General features: G+C 41.8%; 1 protein-coding gene across 1 annotated transcript in view; it reads left to right on the top strand.

The window, feature by feature from the left end:
- The window catches only part of FAM120A (family with sequence similarity 120 member A), a 102,736-nt gene that overhangs the window by 14,927 nt on the left and 67,436 nt on the right, over positions 1 to 20,373 (top strand). The window contains exons 2-3 of the mRNA XM_084898947.1: positions 7,805 to 8,051; positions 11,401 to 11,483. Of these exons, the coding sequence (XP_084755073.1) occupies positions 7,805 to 8,051; positions 11,401 to 11,483 (330 nt within the window). The remainder of the gene's footprint in view (positions 1 to 7,804; positions 8,052 to 11,400; positions 11,484 to 20,373) is intronic.

Here is a 20,373-nt window from a genome sequence, read left to right as displayed (position 1 = left end):
GTGGATGTGTTTCTCTTACATAGATGTTTCTCTGTCTTTCTCTCTCTTCCACTCTTCCTAAAAATCAATAGGAAAGATATTTTCAAGTGAGGATTAACCAACCAAACATAAAACAAAACAAAAAAAATCATGGCCTCCTTCCTTTAAGGTGGCAGGTGGTCTCTGGTTACCAGCAGGATGGTAGTTCCTTAGGAGGCCACGCAGGATTCCAAGAGTGGCTCCCTCTGTGGGTGGGAGGCTCTATTCCCTCTGGTACCACCTGTAATGAAGTAAGTGTCAGGTTTGATTTTACTTTTTAGATCAGTTTTTAGTTTTTGAGAGTTCAAATTGAAATATTCCTTCCAACATTGTATTTAATAAATTTTTCTCATTTCTAAAACTAGAATTAAAAACTAGACAAGCAATTTCATTGTGTTGTGCCTAGTTCAAGTCAGGATCTGGAAGGCCAGGAAACAAGAGCAGTAGAACACAGGCAAGGTTGTAGATTAGACAGGAGATGGGAAATGGGAGTAAAGCCATTCAGATGAGAAAATGCACACAGCTAATGTCCTGTCAGACCCTGCTTACCAAAGCTTAAGCTCTGACTTTAATTTTTAATTAACTGCTTCTCAAGGTCTGTTTGACACAACTCAGATCTGTTTCCTGTCCCCAACAAATTGCATCAAGTAGTCTTTTACCCCATCTAGTCTTTTCTTTATCGGGCTCTTTGACTCTCGGTTGTTGGACTTCATTCATTCATTCATTCATTCACTCACAGTTTGTAGTTAACCCAGTTCCATCTATGGAAGGCCTTAGTTGGATTGTCCCAGGAGAGTTGTTTTCTCATATAGGCTCTTGGAAACATTGCCCGCTCACCAAATGCAGTAGCTGAAAGCAGTCATTGACACTTTTTAAAATAAACTTTTTTGGATTAATTTTAAATTTATAGAAAACTTGCAGAGATGGTTCATCGAATTCTCAAATAACCTGCTTCTACTTCTGTGCATGTTAATATCCCAGGAGCTGCCAAGACTGGTTTGGCTCAGTGGATAGAGCGTCGGCCTGCGGACTGAAAGGTCCTGGGTTCGATTCCGGTCAAGGGCATGTACCTTGGTTGCGAGCACATCCTCGGTTGGAGGTGTGCAGTAGGCGGCTGATTGATATTTCTCTCTTATCGATGTTTCTAACAATCTCTCTCCCTTCCTCTCTGTAAAAAAATCAATAAAATATATATTTTTTAAAATATCCCAGGAGCGAAACTGAGAAATTAGCATTGGTGCAGCACCCTGAACTGCATTATGCACTGGGCTCAGATTTCACCCGTTTTTCACTCGTGTCCTTTTCGGGCCCAGGACCCGATCCTGGGTCCCCTCCCTGTTGCTTAAAGCTGTCTTGTCTCGTTGGTCCCCTCTGGTCTGGAACAGCTCAGCCCCTGCTGCTTTGGACACTTCGGAGGACTGATCAGGTCCGAGTTTGGCTGGCTGATCGTTTTCTTGTGAGTTGGGGGAAATGCCCAGAGGAGCAGAGCCCGCCCGTCACTCGGCACCATTATGTGAGCAGGTGCGGTTGGTTGTGACATGGTCACTTGGTGAAGGTGGTGTTTGCTGGGCCTCTGCTCTGATGTGACAGTTGTCCTTTTTGCTGGTTTAGTCCTTGGAAGCCATTATTCAGTCCAGCTCACGTTCAGAGGCGGCAGAGAGATGTTACATTATTTGAATTCTTTAGGGAAGATTTGTGTCGTCTTCTCCTTGTGTTTATTTCATCACTTATATGTGTCTGTTTGGACTCATGTGCACATCTGTACTTTGGGTTGTTGGGTTAGAACCTCATACATGCTGTCTTGCACAAGTTCCAGCTTTGGCCAGTGGGTGTCTTCCAGGTGGGCTTCTGTGTCCGCGGACATACCCAGCCTTCGTTAGGAACACTGCCTTCCTTCCTATCACCACGAGGTAGATGCTCTGGACTTACCCGGGATCTCCCTGTCCCAGCATCACCTTTCCCTCCATGGCTGTGGTTCTTTTCCCCAGTAACGGAGAACCGTATTTAGAAACCAGAGCTTGGTTCAGGTGTTCTCCCTTCGGGGGTGTTGCTGCTTCTCCGCCCTCGGCTCACAGCTGAGAGATGCACGTACAGACTTGCACTGATTTCTGTGCCTGCTTGTCTGTGCTGTCACTTACACACCGGTTCTTACGGATGTCCCCACAGCTAACCCAGCACCACAGGGTCCTGCTGGCCTCCTCCTCCTCCCTTTGCACATTTCTTGCCCTGTTTTCTGTCGGGGAGACACCAGCCCACCCAGCGTCTATTTGATACTCGCACCTTACACATGTGAGTGGCTTCTGCGCTCTCCACCCGCCCCTCCCCCCTGCCCGTCTCCGAGGCAGATTACAGAGAAGTATTCAGTGTCTGTGTGTCTGTCCTCAGGCCTCACAGCCTCCACTCAGAACCTTGTTTTCCAAAGTTACTTTGGGGAGCTCCTCCGGCGGTAGGGTGATTTCAGACATTTTACAGTACAGTTTGATGCATTGGTCAGCCTGCATTCTTTCCTGGTACCCCGGCCATCCTGGCGGATGTCTTAAAAACGTGTGTGCATTGAAGGTCATTCCTTATATGAGATGTTCCATTCCCTTTATCTTCTGACTTTGGACAGATTCATAGCGTCATGTGGCTATCACCAGACAGTTCACACCCATTGGAACCTTGCAGTGCTTAATGCCATGCTGCCTTTTCTAGCATAAAGTCATAGTGGGCTTTTGTTTTTGTTTTTAATATTTGCATTTTATTTTATTTTTATTATTTATTTATTTATTTTTAAATATATTTTATTGAATTTTTTTACAGAGAGGAAGAGAGAGGGATAGAGAGTTAGAAACATCGATGAGAGAGAATCTGGGGATGTGCCCGCAACCAAGGTACGTGCCCTTGACCGGAATCGAACCCAGGACCCTTTAGTCCGCAGGCTGACGCTCTATCTACTGAGCCAAACCGGTTTCGGCTACTTTTTATTTTTAATTTCTTTATTGATTAAGGTATCACATATTTGTCCTTAACCCCCCATTCCAATCCCCCACCCCTGACATAGTGGGTTTTAATCTTGGGGAAGAACATTCGAATTTTAGAAGTTGAAGGAACTTTAAAAGATCCACTAATTTTACATTCTTATTGGGCAGGTTGGGCATCAAGCCAGAATTGGAACCTAGACATTTTGGTTGTGCTCCCCTTCCCCCTCCCCATCACTGTCACTGGTGCCGGATAGGCACGATGAGCAAGACTGGGGCACCGATGGCCTCGCTTGCTTTAATTCAGGCTTCAAGTCTATGCTTATGGGCGTGATTTCTTCATTTTTGTTTGTTTGCTTTAGGAAGTTAATTCTAGCAGACAAGTATTTAATGTTGGGTGAGCTTTGGGGGAGAATTTACTAGTAAGGTATCCTATATATTAATCTATGTAATAAAAGCCTAAGCAACCATTACAGCCGAAGGACCAGAACAGCCGGTCGCTATGATGCGCACTGACCATCAGGGGCAGATGCTCAATGCAGGAGCTTCCCCTGGGGGTCAGTGAGCTCCCACAGGGGGCGTGCTGCTCAGCCAGAAGCTGAACTCACAGCTGGTAAGCGCAGCAGTGGTGGCAGGAGCCTCTCCCGCCTCCACAGCAGTGCTAAGGAGCAGTGAGCATGCAGGCAGTAAAGAGCGAAGGATTCTGGACTGTGAGAGGGATATCTGCCTGCCTGCTTAGGCCCAATCCCAGGGAGTGGGCCTAAACAGGCAGGCAGACATCCTCTGAGGGGTCCGGGACTGCAAGAGGGTGCAGGTCGGGCTGAGGGCAAACCCCTCCCCCCAATGCATGAATTTTGTGCACTGGGCCTCTAGTCCTATATAATAAAGAGGTAATATGCAAATTAACCCTCAGGCCCTCACAAGATGGCTGCCTATGGCCAGGCCTGCAGGGGGTTAGTGAGGGATGACCAAATGACTGAACAAGCAGGCTGCGTGGGGTGGCCAGTCTGTCAGGGGTGGGCAGTTGGGGACGACCAGGCTGGCGAGGGGCCAGTTGGGGGTGACTAGGCTAGCGGGAGGGGGTGCAGCTAGGGGCGACTGGGCCGGCAGGGGGGGTAGTTGGGCATGATTAGGCTGGCGGGGGTGAGGGGGTAGTGAGGGGTGATCAGGCAGAGGGGAGCAGTTAGGGGTGACCAGGCAGGCAGGTGAGCGATTAGGAGCCCTCGGTCCAGGATTGTGAGAGAGATGTCTGACTGCCAGTTTAGGCCTGATCCCCTGATTGGAGAGGGTGCAGTCTGGGCTGAGGGGAGCTCCCCTGCCCACCTGTGTATGAATTTTGTGCACTGGGCCTCTAGTTGTTAATAATTTGCTAAATAGTATTGTTAATTATTAACAGTTCTTTCACTTTGCTTTTTAATGCCAGTCTGAAACCAAATGTTCTGAGTGAACAATGAATTGTATTTGGGGAGGTGCTCCACATTCCACCCTCTGGAGGCAGATGAAAATTCTCTAGAAGTCTCCACGGATATGCTTCCACTGAAGAGAGTATCTTATTCATCTTTATAGGTAGTCCAAAGACTCTTTGGCGCCCTGAAATGAGACCCTCCATTTTCATTCTTTTGGTGCTTGCCAGGCCCCACACGGAACCCTTGACACGCAGCTGAGTAAGCTTTATACCCTGTCATCTGTCAAGAGGAGCCTGTGAAAGAAGGAGCATTGTCCCCCGTTGGTGGCACAGATGTGGCCAGATGGGCATGGCTCATGCCAGTGCTGCTTCAGCTTTTCATTGGGTTTTTTTTCTTTTTTTAAAGTCTTTTAGAAGCATAACTGTACCACTCCGACACAACTATGGTGGTTTTTGTCTTTTTCCTTCTAGTCTTACCCCATTGTTTTTAAAAAATATATATTTTATCGATTTTTTGCAAAGAGGAAGAGAGAGGGATAGAGAGTTAGAAACATTGATGAGAGAGAAACATCGACCAACTGCCTCTTGCACACCCCCCACTGGGGATGTGCCCGTAACCAAGGTACATGCCCTTGACGGGAATCGAACCTGGGACCTTTCAGTCCGCAGACCAATGCTCTATCCACTGAGCCAAACCGGCTTCAGCCCCCCATAGTTTTACATGGTTGTATGTACATTATATTCTGAAATGGGTTTTTGTTTAGTATTTTGTCATGAACTTTTCCCACGTTTCTTCACAGCACCATGTAGCGTCTGTATTTAGCCAGCTCCTTATTGTTAACTTATTTTTTCTCACAGGAGTCTACCCCGACACTTTTTATGTTCCCAGTGGGGTTATTTATTTATTTATTTTTTATTCCTAGGCTCTATTTCCTAGAGTAATATTACTGGGTCAGAGAGCATGACCATCTTACAACTCTGGAAATACAGTGCCTATTTTTTTTATAACCCAACAGCATTCCTTGAAATCATGTCAGATTAGACTGATAAACTGCCTGCTCTGCTGCCATCACCTGCCACTTTCCCCAGGCTCAGGAGGTGGGCTGCACACACCTCCCGGCGTGCACCTGGCCTTCCGATGGACACCGCCTGGGCAGTCCCCGAGGGTGCCCCTTCTCTCGCCTCCAGTGGTGGTGAGGATGGTGCAGTAGGAATGCAGTGCGACACGCTGCCCAGTAGCTGGCAGCAAGTGGGCAAGCCACGTCATCTCTGGACTCTCTCCTGGAGATGGGCAGGGCCTGGCTCTGAACTGCTCCCAGCCTTGGTTTCCCAGAAGAGGGGTTAGTAAACTCTGCTGTAAAATATAGATATTGAGTATGCAACACTCAACTTACACGTTCATTCTGCCTTATCTCCTCTACAGGATGTCTGTGGAGAAGGCAGCCACACTGTCTTTTTTACAACTCCTTGCAGAGGAGGGGCGCAAGGCTGTGATAACTCACACCCTTTCATTTCAGGGCCTCGAAAGGACTTTAACAGAAGTCTCCTCTTAAGTGGAGACTTCAGATGTTGGCAAAACATCCAGGACCTAGTGATTTAAAAATGCTTTGAAATATCGCTGTACATATATAAAGTTCATCAGTGAGTTGAGGTAGAGAGCTTAGACTTGAAGGTTATCTTTTTTAGAATGTGAGGAGATGAAGCTGGCCTAATTTACTACTAGTTTTTCTTTTTTAACTGCACTTTCCTATTTTAGTGAATGTATAATATTTTTAAATAAAGGGATAAAATAAAATAAGATTCTTCTAAGAAATAGAACATTAGTTAACTAATGTGTGTGTGTGTGTGTGTGTGTGTGTGTGTGTGTGTGTGTATTTTTTTTTTTTTTTTACAAACTAAAGTATTTTTATCAAAAGCTTTATCTCAGGAATACAGAAAATTATTTTCCTTTAAATATGCATCTTTAAGAAGTTTGCTTTGCTTCTAAATGAGATTTCATTATGACTAACTTTCCAATAAAATTTGGTGACTGCTTCTGTTACAAGAACCAATGAGAAATGAGAGTAAGTTCCACATTGATATCCAGTAGGTTATGAACACTCAGACTTAATTTCTAATGTAATTAATTTCTATGTAGCCACATAGTGGACGGGGGGGTTGCAGAAATTAACATCAAAGGGCACATGATTTTTACTTTTAGCTGAATCACCTGATTTAGTTTAAATTATGTTTTCTAAAATACTTTATTATCGGAATAAAAACTGCAGATTTTAGTTGGGTGAATGAGTTTGGGCAACAGCAAGAGAGGAATTGACTGCTCTTAACTTTATGTGTTTCTGGAAAATGTTTCTCGGTGCCTTTTGCTGTGTGTTTAGGAACAGAGAAGTTTCGGGGCCTTTTACTTCTCCCTGGGAGTTGTTCTCAGCCCCTCTTAGAATGTCCGGACACTAGAGTAGGTGGGGGGACTGTGCAGTGGGAGAGCCGGGAGAGGTCAGGAGGCTGTGGCTGTAGCTTTCATCACTGAAAAGGCAGTAAATTTAGACTTAGTCCCCATGGTGGTTCTGAACCTGGTGCCACACCACTAGGACTGGTCTTTGCACAGAATAAGCATGTGACAATTATTTGAGGGTAAATGTGTTCACTCTTGTTATTATCCCCATATGCTGAATGCTTCAGAGTATAGAGCTATAGAAGATGGAAATACTTGACTTTTATTTTTTATTTTATTATTCTTAAAAAATATATTTTATTGATTTTTTACAGAGAGGAAGGGAGGTGATAGAGAGTTAGAAACATCGATGAGAGAGAAACATTGATCAGCTGCCTCCTGCACACCCACCCCCACTGGGGATGTGCCCACAACCAAGGTACATGCTCTTGACCGGAGTCGAACCCGGGACCCTTCAGTCCACAGGCCAACTCTCTATCCATTGAGCCAAACCGGTCAGGGCTTGACTTTTATTTTTTTTAAACCTTGTCTGATTATTTTCCTATTTGACACATCTGATCTACTTTGAAGAAGTTATTTTGGTTTCACTGAGGAGGGCAGCTGGCTTCTCTGTCATCTTCTTTCCCACTTCTTTATTTTCCTGTTCTGTCTCTTTTTTTTTCATCACTCTCTTTTACTTCAAAATACTGGGTTGGAGGGTTATCATTGTATATTTGGAGGCAAGGTGATCTTTGACCTTGACAAGAAATAAAAAACTAATTTGCAGTGTGGATGGATGGGATCATGTTATTGACAAGATGATTTCCCATTTGAGCAATGTGCTGCACACTTTATTATGGCACTTTGGAACTTCTGGCTCTCTTGAATATTTCCCATATCTGAAATTTTTGGATTCTGAAGAGACATGTCTGCTCATTGAGCATGTGCTGCCGTGGTGCCTGGCCTCTGATCGTGTCCTTCTCACTTGCACAGGTCGCACAGAGCATCGAGGACCATCATCAAGAAGTCATTGGTTTCTGCAGAGAAAACGGCTTTCATGGTTTGGTTGCGTACGACTCTGACTACGCGCTGTGCAACATCCCCTACTATTTCAGTGCCCATGCCCTAAAGCTGAGCCGGAATGGGAAAAGTCTCACCACCAGCCAATACCTGATGCACGAGGTGGCCAAGCAGCTGGACCTGAACCCAAACCGCTTCCCTATCTTTGCCGCTCTGTTAGGTAGGTGGGCAGTGTGAAAGCTGTCTCAAGTCATAGAGGAGTTCTGCACCAAGGACACACTGAAATCTTAATTTTTAAAGCTGGAATGTTTTGGATTAAATTCAAAAGAACCAGGGAATGGGCTCCTCCTCAAAAGCATTTCTTAAGCATTGCTCATAATGTGCTTCTTTTGTTCTAATGTGTTTGTTCCAGGCCGAAAACCTAATTTTGTTAATAAATTCACTTAAAGTTTGGGCAAAATAACGGTTTAAAAAAATCACAAATGTTATCACAGTCCGACTCTGAAAATTAGACATTTAAACCTTTAGCATAAGTTGTGTTTCTTATAGAAGAAAGTCTGCTGTTGTTCACCCCCCTCCCATCCCCCACCCCACTTTTGGGACGCTCACTATTTTAAAAGGAAAGCAACAAAAGTAAACTATCTTACCTTGTTTACAATGCCTACACTTGAGCTTAACAATAACCCACAATCTTCGGACCAACTGCAATGCCTACACTTTAAATAAATATATACATGTCTATAAAAACTCCTTTGGAGGAATTCCTTATGTTGAATACATAGAAAGGAAGAAATCTTACTTTAAGAATTTATATATATATATATATATATGTATATTTATATATTTTATGTATATATATATTTTTTTGTTTTTGCTTAAAAATAATTTTACAGTAGGTAATATATTCGTCTGTCATTTTATGCCTGGATATTATAGTTATTTTCTTTCTTTTCTCTTTTGTCAGTTTCTCTGTCTGTATGCCTGTAAGTACTTGAATATCCATTTCAAGGTTGTGCCAGTGTGTAAGAATTGTGTCCGCAGTATAAGTAAGCATGTTTTGAGCGCAGCCCTCCTGTGATTCAGATCCATGAGCTGCAGTGATGGGATTGAGGGTGTTGTAGCACACCAACCCTCTGTGAAAGATGCGTGGCCTCACAAGAGTGAGACCACACTGTACTCTCAGTTTGTATCTGTAGAGGTTGGTGGCCCAGTCTGGTTGTATGGGAATTATATTGTGGAGCATTTTTAGAAATTTCAAGTTACCAGGTTTTTATGAACATTCTAAAAAAGTTATACACAAGTAGAAATTATTGTAAGCAAATTTTCACATTTCACAAGCCACACATTTTCAGTTTATTTGGTGTTAGCAAATTGTGTACCACAATCAGTCAACAAACTCCTGATTTCATAAATTGTTGTTTGTTCAGATCTAATCTCAAATATGTGTCTAAGTTTATACGTCTGTTTTCTGATCATCTTCTTAGGCAAATCATGTGACTTGAGATTGGAGGATTAAAACTAATTTTCTAAATATGCTTTCATATTTTTAAATATTAAAATATAAAAGTGTATTCCTCTGATGTTAAAAGTGATTATGTAGATGGTCATATTACAAAATGTTTTATATTTACTTAAACGTTATACAAAATAACTTGGGGATATTAATTGATTTTTAATAAACTGGAGAAGTGTATGCTTTTAGAATATGAATGCCTTAGCTAGTTTAAGATGTAGAAGGATATTTGTTTATTTTATTTAAGAAACATTGTCTATATTTCATGGGCGATAATGCCATCTCATACTCTTCTAACTATGTCATTTTGTGAAATTTTAAAATAAACGAAAGACATTCAGTAGTTACATTTTGAATAATTTAGTAAAGAATTAATTTAGGGCTTGGAATTTCTTGAAAAAACTTAAGCAAGTTATAGGCAAACTCTTATTAGGTAGGCATTTTTATTTTAGGTTTTGTGTAAAAGTTTCAAAGTCCTCAAATGAGAAAGATTACTATTTTTTTTCCTTTTTGTAGTAGAAAGTATAGCTATATAGTAAGTTGTTTTGCTTTAGAACAGTTGGGTGCAATATTCAAGTAACATGTATTTGACTCATGTTTTAACAGACTATTACTGATGTAATTAGGTAACTATTTTCTTATATAAAAGCTTTAAAAAATCTCAGACACTTCGTACTTCTCAGTAACGTTCTATGCAATCTGAAGAGAGGAACACAGTGCGAGCAGTTTCTAGACAGCACAGAGCTAAGCTCCTGGGCATCATGGCAGTTCAGCACCTCTGGGTCTTGTTTTGTGTGTTTAGAATATTATGATCAGGAATGCTGCAAATGATCTCACCCTGTTTTGCTTTCTGTTAGCCAATTAATGAGTCTGCTGTCCACGTGGTGGTGACTAAATTATGATATAAAAATCACAGAATTATTTAGGAAATAGCTGCTTTTAAATTTTACCAAGATCACTAACATATTGAAGATATCCATATATTAGGCAGCAAGCACTATAGTGAAGGGAGAATGTTTCCCCAAAATGTAGCTTCTTAAAATGAATACAGTTTTCATTTGTGACATAGCCTGGCGATTGGGTGCACGGCTGAATGACACTGCTTGGTGGTGTTAAGATCAGTCTTTGTCACATCTATTTGTGGGTGGCAGTAGAAATGATAGGAGGAGGGTATTGATCCATGCCATGAGCAGTAGTCATTGTCACCTAAGTTTTTTTTTTTAGATTTTAAAAAATTTTTTTACAGAGAGGAAGAGAGAGGGATAGAGAGTTAGAAACATTGATGAGAGAAAATCATCTATTAGCTGCCTCCTGCACACCCTCCAATGGGGATGTGCCCGCAGCCACTTGACCGGAACTGAACCTGGGACCCTTCAGTCTGCAGGCCAACGCTCTATCCACTGAGCCAAACCGGTTTCAGCATCACCTAAATTTTATAACTGCAGATTTTTACCTTCACTGTTGAACTAGTTTACAGAATACAATCTTCATTTGAACCATTGGAAACTTGTATCAAGTTGGCATTACCAGGCTGACAGGCCTGCGCTTAGGTTGTAACACAGTGTACTCAGTGTGAGTGCTGCTGGAAGTGACTGCAAATTCACGTTGTACTAAGGCAATTACAAGAAGTGGGCCTGCTATGTGCTGCTTTATTTTTATTTTTTTTTTAAATATCTATATTTTATTGATTTTTTACAGAGAGGAAGAGAGAGGAATAGAGAATCATCGATCAGCTGCCTCTTACACACCCCCTACTGGGGATGTGCCTGCAACCAAGGTAGTACATGCTCTTCAGTCCAGAATCGAACCCGGAACCCTTCAGTCCGCAGGCCAAGGCTCTATCCACTGAGCCAAACCGGTTTTGGCTGCTGCTTATTTTAAAAGATGAAGAAGTATTCCCAATTTCTGTGTGGAAGTTTTATGTGGTTTATCAAATGAGGTGGTCCTAGAAAGTCATAATGTAAAGTCACAGGTAATCTTAGGATTCTAACGGCAGAGATAATTTCCCTGTGTCCCTATGGTGATGGCTTTTATAGGTTCCATGTTTGCCTTCCAGGAAATCACATTCTACCTGATGAAGACCTGGCCTCCTTTCACTGGAGTTTACTTGGTCCAGAGCACCCACTTGCCTCACTTAAGGTACAAATTCATTTTATTTCCAACATTTGTAATATTCAACTGTTGACTTTTTTATTATTTTAATATAAATAATGTTCCTTTGTTGTAGAAGGAACCAAGCCACAAAGTTAGCACGCTTCCCCTAACTTCAGGATCTGCCTTACCTTAAAAATAACTCGCATTGGCTTATTCCCAACACCTATATTTTAGAAAAATTATAAATTTCCTTGGAGGAATTCTTCATGCCCTATACCTACAAGATGGAATTCTTTCAGCTAAAGCTTTTATATATTAATTTCCTTACTTACAAATGTGAGTTTTTCAATAGGTGGTAGAGTCACCTCTGCCTGAGATCAGTGTGTTCGCCTGTAGCTGTGTGTAGCCAATGGACATGCTTCTTTGAAGCCTCAGAGCTCCATCCAAAACCCAGCCTTTGCACATCTCCCTTTCTGATGGAATATTCTGTAGTGTTTACAACCCTATCTTCCAATTCACTGATCCTTGTCACCATCTTCCTTTAATAGCGCCACCTTTTCCTTAGGCAGCTGGAGACCAGGGCATCCTATCGGGTCACGTCAGGAACAATTTGTTTTAATTCACCTGGATTTTTCCCAAAGCTATCCTCAACTTTACATTTTTTTATTTGTTACTGTCTGCCATCAAAAGTCACTGAACAATGTTTTTTACAAGTGTCTTTAGGAACAGTGTGTGTTCAACCTCAGGAGGGAGGAATTTAGGCTGGTTCCCAGGAACATGGAATGGACAGAAGTGTGAGATGGGGCATATGGCAGGGCTCGCGGCAGATCTCGGGGTGAAGTGCTGGTTAGAAGTTCTCTTCCCTCTCCAGCTTACTTGATGAGGTGCTGTGGGCATCAGCTGCAGTGGCTGCCATCCCACAGTCCACCCCACTGTGCCTGGGCTGTGTTTGGGTTTCATGTCAGACATGGAGCCAGCTTCCAGAGTGGAAAGTAGCATAATTTGAGGCAATTTGAAGGTCCATGGTTTATCTCACATACTATGCAACTTTACCTGAGTGAGGTAGGACATCAGACCCTTTTTGGAATCCTATTTGAGAGTAAGTTGGGTAGCCCTGGCCGGTTTGGCTCAGTGGATAGAGTGTTGGCCTGCAGACTGGAGGGTCCCAGGTTTGATTCAGGCCGGAGGCGCATGCCCGGGTTGCGGGCTCAATCCCCCCCAGCAGGAGGCGTGTGGGAAGCAGCTAGTCAATGATTTTTGATGTTTTTATCTCTATCTCTCTTCTTCCTTTCTGAAATAATAAAAAAACATATATTCAAACAAACACAAAAACATAAGTTGGGTATAAATTGTACATAAATAGAAAAATGGGCTTTATTCTGATTTCCACCTTCCAAGGCATATAGGAGGTAGCAGATTGAGCACTACAGACATTTCACAGAAGGAAGTCCTGCTTCTATATTGGTGTTAGTTGAAGTTAACCCAAGAAGTCATCCTGTAGTTTGTAAGAGCCAAGCAGCACTTGTAAAGTCCAAGGACATTTTGGGCTCTGGAGGAAATAATGTTAGGGGCCTGAAAGGTTGAGCAAAATAAACCATTGTGTAATGTGGAGGTGACAGCTACTTAGAATCCCACTCCTGGAAGATAACCACTTTTCATAGACTGATATTTGATCCTCCAGAATTTTGAAAATTAATTTGTCATTAAATGTCACCATCATTATGCACATGAGCTGCACATTCCTAGCGATCCCAGTGGGATTTCAGTGCACTGAGCGGGGCTCCCAGCTTTTAGATTGTGAAGACCTGTTTTTAGTTAAGAAGTTTTATTTTAAATTTATATATGGAATCCCTAAAAAGAAAATATAAAACCAAACTCAAGTTTTTTACTTGATTATGCCTTTCCATTAGAGCTTCCTTCCCTGTTCCCTATTGGTTTTCAAGTGAAGGTGGAAAGTTCGAAGTTCCAAAGGAATCTGCCGGAATGGGTGGAACTCAAGTATAGCTTTTTTGTCTGTTTTACAGATGTGGGAAAGGGGCAGAATCTTGGGAAGGGTTTGTGCTCCCCAGTTGTTACAGATTGCTTTCAGCTTGCTCGTCCCGTGACGGACTGGGCCTGCCAGCAGATTCTTCCCGAGCAAGCTGGAATGCATGTTCCACCCGGAAGGAGCAGAAGGAGGCGTGAGAGGGGAGACTCTGGAAAGTACAGTGTTTACAGTGCCCTGCTTCTGAGGCCGTGGGTGTCAGGGAACAAAGGGAAGCTCAACTAGTGGCACTTTTGCTCTGTCTTGTCTTCTCATGACCTGGAAACTTCTAGTTTTATCTTAAATTTAGCAGCTATTTTTGGTCTTTAAGTGTGCAGAACGTTTCTAGCTTATTTCCTCCCCCGTGGATCTGGAACCCCGGCTCTGTCCATAAGCAGGCCTTCTCTACCGTGAATGGAAGAGATCGTTTGTATTGGAATAAGGCTCATCTGTCCTCACACACACCCTGCGCCTCACCATGGTCCCTGCACACAGAACACTGAGGCGGCTCACCCTGAGGAATTGCCTTGCTGGAGACGAGACAAATCTGGGACCAGAGGACATGTAACAAAGTTGGAACTTGCAAGCTAGTTACCTCTAAAACTCATTCTTAGTTAGAAAGCTTTTGTTTTTATGATGGCTTTCTTGAGACAGTTCACTAATCATAAAAATCTACCCCTTTAACACTAAAAACCAGTAGTGGTCACAGAGCTACATCGTTACTACATACTTTTAGAATATTTTGTCACCCCAGAAAGAAACTATGTGCCAGTGGCAGTCACTCCCCACTTCTCTCCCTCCTTCCTAGCAGCCACTCATTTACTGTGGATTTGCCTCCGCTGGGCATTTTTTATAAGTGGAATTATGTGACTTCTTGTGCCTAGCTTTTTAATAAGTATAATGTTTCATCAGTGTTGTAGCATGTGTTAGCACTTCATTCCTTTTATGTCCAAATAACATTCCACTGTAAGATAGAACTACTACAGTTTATTTACTCATCAGGTGATGGACATTCAGGTTGTTTCTACCTTTTGGCTGTTGTGAATATTCATGTACAAAAATCCATATGTGGAGCTAAGTGTTTTCATTTCTCAGGTCTGTACCTGGGCCTGGAATTGCTGGTCAGATGGGAACTCTGCTTAATATTTGAGGAAAACAGCGGCTACACTGTTTACATTTCTTCCAGCAATTGTGTGAGGGCTGCTTTCTCCACATCCTCACCAACACTTGTCATTGTCTGTTGTTTTGTCTTTAGCTGTCCTGTGGTATGATGTTGTTTGGTTTGTCTCCCTGATGACTGGTGATACTGAACATCTTTCCCTGTGCTCATTGGCCATTTGTGTATCTTCCTTGGATAAATATTTATTCAGATCCTTTATCTATTTTTAATTTGGATTATTGAGTTGTAAATTTTTAAAAAATATATTCTGGATCTACTTCTCTAATCAGATACTGATTTGCAGGTACTTTCTGTGGTTGTCTCCACATTCCTTGATTGGGTCCTTTTGATAACTCTTTTGAGACTCAGGCCACCTAAAAGTACCACCTTTTACTGTTCATAATCATGCCACTCAAGTCACTTTGGTCATTTGTTACAGCTTTGGGATCTTATCAGTCTTTCCCATTGCCTTCCAGAATCCTGTGTGAACTCAGTGTCCTGGAGATCGCCCACAGACAACATGTTCTTTGTGTCCCTTAACTTTAGGGACTTTATTGTAGCCTTCTAGGCCGAGTCATACATTGGCTCTTCTCGTATCTGAAGCTTTAATATCCCTTCTTTTCTCTGTCAACACAGCCTTCTACCTTTAGTATTCTCACAAGCTGAGACTTTGCTCTTTGGCCCTTGTGGGACCCTCTGCTCATTTTCTCACAGATTCTCTTTCCCAGCCAGCGTGGACCTCCTGGTTGGTTACCTTGAACTGGTTGTACTAACATCACTTGTAATCTTACTCCTTCTTCCATCTCATCTGCTCAGCAAAGCCCTCTACCCTAGGTAGGCGCTATATCAGCATCCACTCATCTTGAAAAGCACATGGCTGAACAGATGGATGCCATACAAATTTATGGTCTTAAGTTAAAGAAGAACCTAAATAAGTGGAAGAGAGGTACTATATTCATGGATCAAAAGGCTGTTGTTATATAGATTCACTACATCTTAATAAAAATTCCAGCAAGCATTTTTATTTTATTTTTTTGTAGAAATTGAGAAACTGATTTTAAAATTGACATGGAATTGCAAAAGACCTAGTATAGCAACAGAAGTGTTGCAAAGGAAGAACAGAATAGAAGGACTTAACGTTACCTAATTTAAAGACTCACTTTAAACTATAATAACACAGTGTGGCGTTGACGTAAGGGTAGTCATATAGATCAGTGGAGCAGAATAGGGTCCAGACATAGACCTGTACATGTGTGGTCAGTTGTTTTTGCCAAGAATCTCAAGTAACTATTAAATGGGCGAAGGATAGTTTCTCCAATAACTGCATTCCAATGCAAAACTAAGAATATGAAAATATAAAAGAAATCTTTCTGTTAGGCAGTGATTTTTTAGTAAGAATAAAAAGCAAGCAATGGAATGAGAGGACCTATTTGCAGAATATGTCAGTGGTTGGGGACTTCTATCCAGAATGTGTAAAGGACAGCACGATAAGAAGATACAGCCCAACACAAACAGGCGGAGGAGAGTTTTGAACAGGCATTTTGAAGAGTGTTCAGTGAGCACACAAAGGGATGGTCCGCGTTATTAGGAAATGCAGGCTGAAACCACGCTAGAAGGGACCAAATGAGAAGACTGATTGATGCTCAGTGTCTGGAGTTGTCAGTACCCACAACTCTCAGACATGGGTGGTGGGAAGTAGAATGATCCCTTTGAAAGTAGTCTGACAGTTCTTACAAAGTTCAATATATACCCACCATATAACCCAGCAGGTCCACTTCTGGGCATTTTACTCATGAGAAACGAAGTCATATGTTCAAACAAGACTTGAACCTGAGTGTCCTAGTAGCTTTATCCTTTGTAGTCTCAAAAAAACCGAGTCATAAGTCTGTAAGCTTGTGTGGACAGGCTTACAGTGAAGTGCTAATTGCAGTGAAAGGAACAAACTACTCATCTTGCAGTATGTAGAGTCTCAAGAGCATTATCTTTTTTATCCCCAAGAAAAATGATTTTAAATATAATAATGTTACATGCAATAAACATTATCAAAAGCATTATTTTATCTAATCAAAGAGTAATATGCAAATTGATCATACCTCTGCTACACCCACAACCCATGCCCACTAGCCAATCAGGAGTGAATATGCAAATAAACCCAACCAAGATGGTTACTGCCACAGAGAGCAGGAGGGAGGCTTGGGTTTCCCCTGCAATGGAGGAAGCCAAGCTTTCAGCTTGCCCTTGCCAGCCTAGGCCTCCACTCAAGGCCACAAGTTTCAGTGATAGAAGGTAAATAAGTACAAATAGAAATGGCGGCAGTCCCGGAGCTGGAAATAGCAGGAGGCTGGGGTTGCCCCTGGCGATGGAGGAAGCCAACCTTCTGAAGCCCTGGCCTGCCTTGGCCTTTGCTTCAGGCTACAAAGTTTCAATTATAGAAGATACATAAATCCCAACAGAAATGGCTACTGTAGTGTTGCCAACTTTTAATTATTCTAAATATGAATATTAGAATTAAAAAGAAACTACTATTTACCATCATTTTATAGTGAGGCACAGTTTGGAAGATAACTCCACAGTGTAGTTGCCCAGGATACAGTCTGTCTGCAGGTTTGGATGGTGGCCCGACCGCTTACCTGGACCTCTATCAAATGGGGACATTCGGAGTGCACCCCATGGCGGCTTGTGTGAGGATTTAATGGAGTGATACATGCCGAGATCAGTGTCTGACACAGCACTCGGAAATATTAGAACATTGCCCAGGAGAGGAATGCAACCACAGGACACTACAGGCCCAGTTGTGAGTGGACATCCTGCAGGAGGGGCCCCAGACCCATCTGCCTTTCCGTCAGGCCTGCTGGAGCTCCTTGCCGGCGCGGTGTGATGAGAACCTATTTTTGCTCAGTTTTAATTCATTAAATACTTTACTTTCTGTGAAATACTTCAGTATATCTGCATAACAGTTTCCATCTGTAGAGTGGTTGTTACTTTTGGCATTATTTGTGATTAGCTGCATTTTAGCAGCCTTTTCATAGCTTTATGTAGGCAAATATATGTAAGATATTGATACTGGTTATAACTGTTCAAGCAAATGTGTTTAAATGTTGTCCTCACCTTTGACTCTGTAGTAGAAAATCCTGGGCCTCGGGGTATGGTCAGGGATTTGGAAAGTGGCGGAACCCTTTGCACAGCTCCTTGGGTTGTCTGTACTCCGTGTTGGAGACCAGGTTTGGAGCAGCAATGCTGCTGTGTCAACATAGGTGCCTTACCCACGAGTGAATAGTGACCAATCAGGTGTCCCTTTCCTTCTCTGAAATTGCCCAAACACAGGGTATTTATAACCTTCACACTTTGCTGTTTTCTGAGTGAAAGTGAAGTAGATCAGGATCTTCTGCTTTAGTGGTGACATTATGTGAAGCTTGTGTTGTGTTTCCTTGCATGTAATGAGTGGCCGAGAGAGTGGTCTCAGGATCACGGTTTTGCCTGGCATTTTCCATTAGCACGCGAACTCCCGCAGGGACTGGGTGACCGAATGGATTTTAGAGATAAGCCACAGGGACTGCCCAGAATGAGCATGGGGAAGGCTGAGAGTCACTGATGTTCATGCTTTGGCATTCTGTGCTGTCCTTATTGTTCCATAACTTCCTATTGAGTAGTTAGTTAATCTTAAGATGATAGGAAATTAAACAAATGTGGTGCTTGCAGAAATGCATGTGATTTATACATAACATTTATATGAAGTTAGGATGCAACTGCGAGAGATCATCGAGGTTGTTTTTTTCTTGTTTTTTCCACCTAGTTAAAATTTATTTCAGACTAATCAAAATTGCTGTACTGCATTTTCTTATAATATATAAATACTTCATTATAAAACTTTTTGAAAATCTAGAAACAATTACCTAATCCCTAACAACACATTATAGAAGTTTTAAAGGCAAACTAAAATACCAATGAACTTTGACATAAATATGAGGATATAATTAGCAATAAGATAATTGATATATACTATTCAAACAAAACAAAACAAATCTTTCTTTACACTTTGCATGTTTAAGTTTGCTTCATTCTTTCAATTCTTTGGGTTTCTAATGTTACATTTTAAACTATTTTTTATAAAGAAAATATTTTAAGTCACAAACTATACTAGTATTGTCCACTATATACTAATATGACATAAAGTAAAATATAGTCCAATAAAATGCACCCATGTTTCCTACTCCAGCATGAGTTCTAGACAACTTTTAAAATGAACTTTATAAATACTTTTACTGAAGTCAGATCACTAATTTGCTTATGCAATTTGGGGGGAAATGCTCCACAATGAATTGTCACTTCTGAAGGCACCCCCACCTTTCCTCAGCTCTTACATGCATCTGGTGAGAAGCGAGGCAGCTTTTTTCAGGGCTTTAATTTGTGTCTTTAGTTTCCTGAATATTCAAGGATTTTAAATTTCTGCCAATATAAAGGGGGAAATATTCTAGTTGCCGAAAATTATGTATTCTGTAGATATAAAATTCATAGGTTGAGGATTATTTGAGAAATAAGTAAAACGTTTATACCTTTTCCCAGGCTACAAGCACTGTTTAGCCTGCCATTAAGTTATATGAGTGCACACATCTACAACAGAGTTTAAACTGGGTCTTATTAAAGTTTCCTGGGTGTATGTGGGGCGAAACTGGTGTTCATCGAAATCATGTGGCAAAGCTGATACTGACCTTCTCCTAAAGATGCAACACCAGATGTGCTTGCTGGTCTCTGTTCAGAGTGACAGGAGTGGGACCGTGCAGACAGGGTCAGAATCCTGTCACCACACAGGTGTAAGGTTTAAAGGACAAAAGATCTGAAGTTAAAAAAAAAAATTGAAATAAGAATGTATTTAAAAGAGAGGAAAACGATTTTCCAATACAAAATTATAACATACAGATTTTTAAAATACTCCTTAAAAAATTTTTTTTAAAATTGATTTTAGAGAGAGAGAAAGGGAGAGGGAGAGAGAGAAACATGGATCAGTTGCCTCCTGCATGCTCCCTGCTGGTATGTGCCCTGTGACCAGGACTCAAACCGGGACCTCTCAGTGCATGGAATGAAGCCCAGCAGGTCAGGGCAAAAATAATCCTTTATTTGTCTTAAAACAACAACAACAACAAAATGTTTTGGGGTTTTGAAACCACTTAGAATTGGAACAGGCTCTATAAAATAATGAACCTCATCAAAGAAATGACTAATTAAAATTAAATTTCACAGGCCATCATGTCTGTATACAATATGCATGATATAACAGAAATGCAATAGCTGGATTTTCCCCAAAGTCTATAATAAACCACCAAGTCTGTTGAATGTCTTTCCTTCTGTGAGCCAGCACGTGCTATCGATGTGCAGACCTGGCACTTACCGGGGAAGTGAGCGTTTTACTTCTCATGGGGACCTGCCGTTCTATCAGACATTTCATCTCCATCGTACAAAAGCTATGAACCTACCAAATTGTCCTTTCTAGTGATACATTTTTGACAGCTTAGGAGAGTTTTTAATCAACATATCACCTGAAAGAGAATCTTGGATTTTTTTTTTTTAAATAAATCTTTATTGTTCAGATTATTACAGGTATTTCTCTCCCCCCTCCCCCTTAGCTCCTCTTCACCTGATTCCCAACCCCGCCCCACGCCCTTACCCCCACCACTGTCTTCATCCATAGATGTAAGATTTTCGTCCAATCTCTTCTCACACCCCTCAGACCCCTTTCCCCTTGTGAATTGTTAGTC

This window comes from Pipistrellus hanaki, assembly GCF_964339955.1.
Source record: "Pipistrellus hanaki genome assembly, chromosome: 11".
Classification (NCBI taxonomy): Eukaryota; Metazoa; Chordata; class Mammalia; order Chiroptera; family Vespertilionidae; genus Pipistrellus; species Pipistrellus hanaki.
The sequence above is the reverse complement of the archived record's forward strand: the minus strand, read 5'-3'. Positions and strand labels throughout refer to the sequence as shown.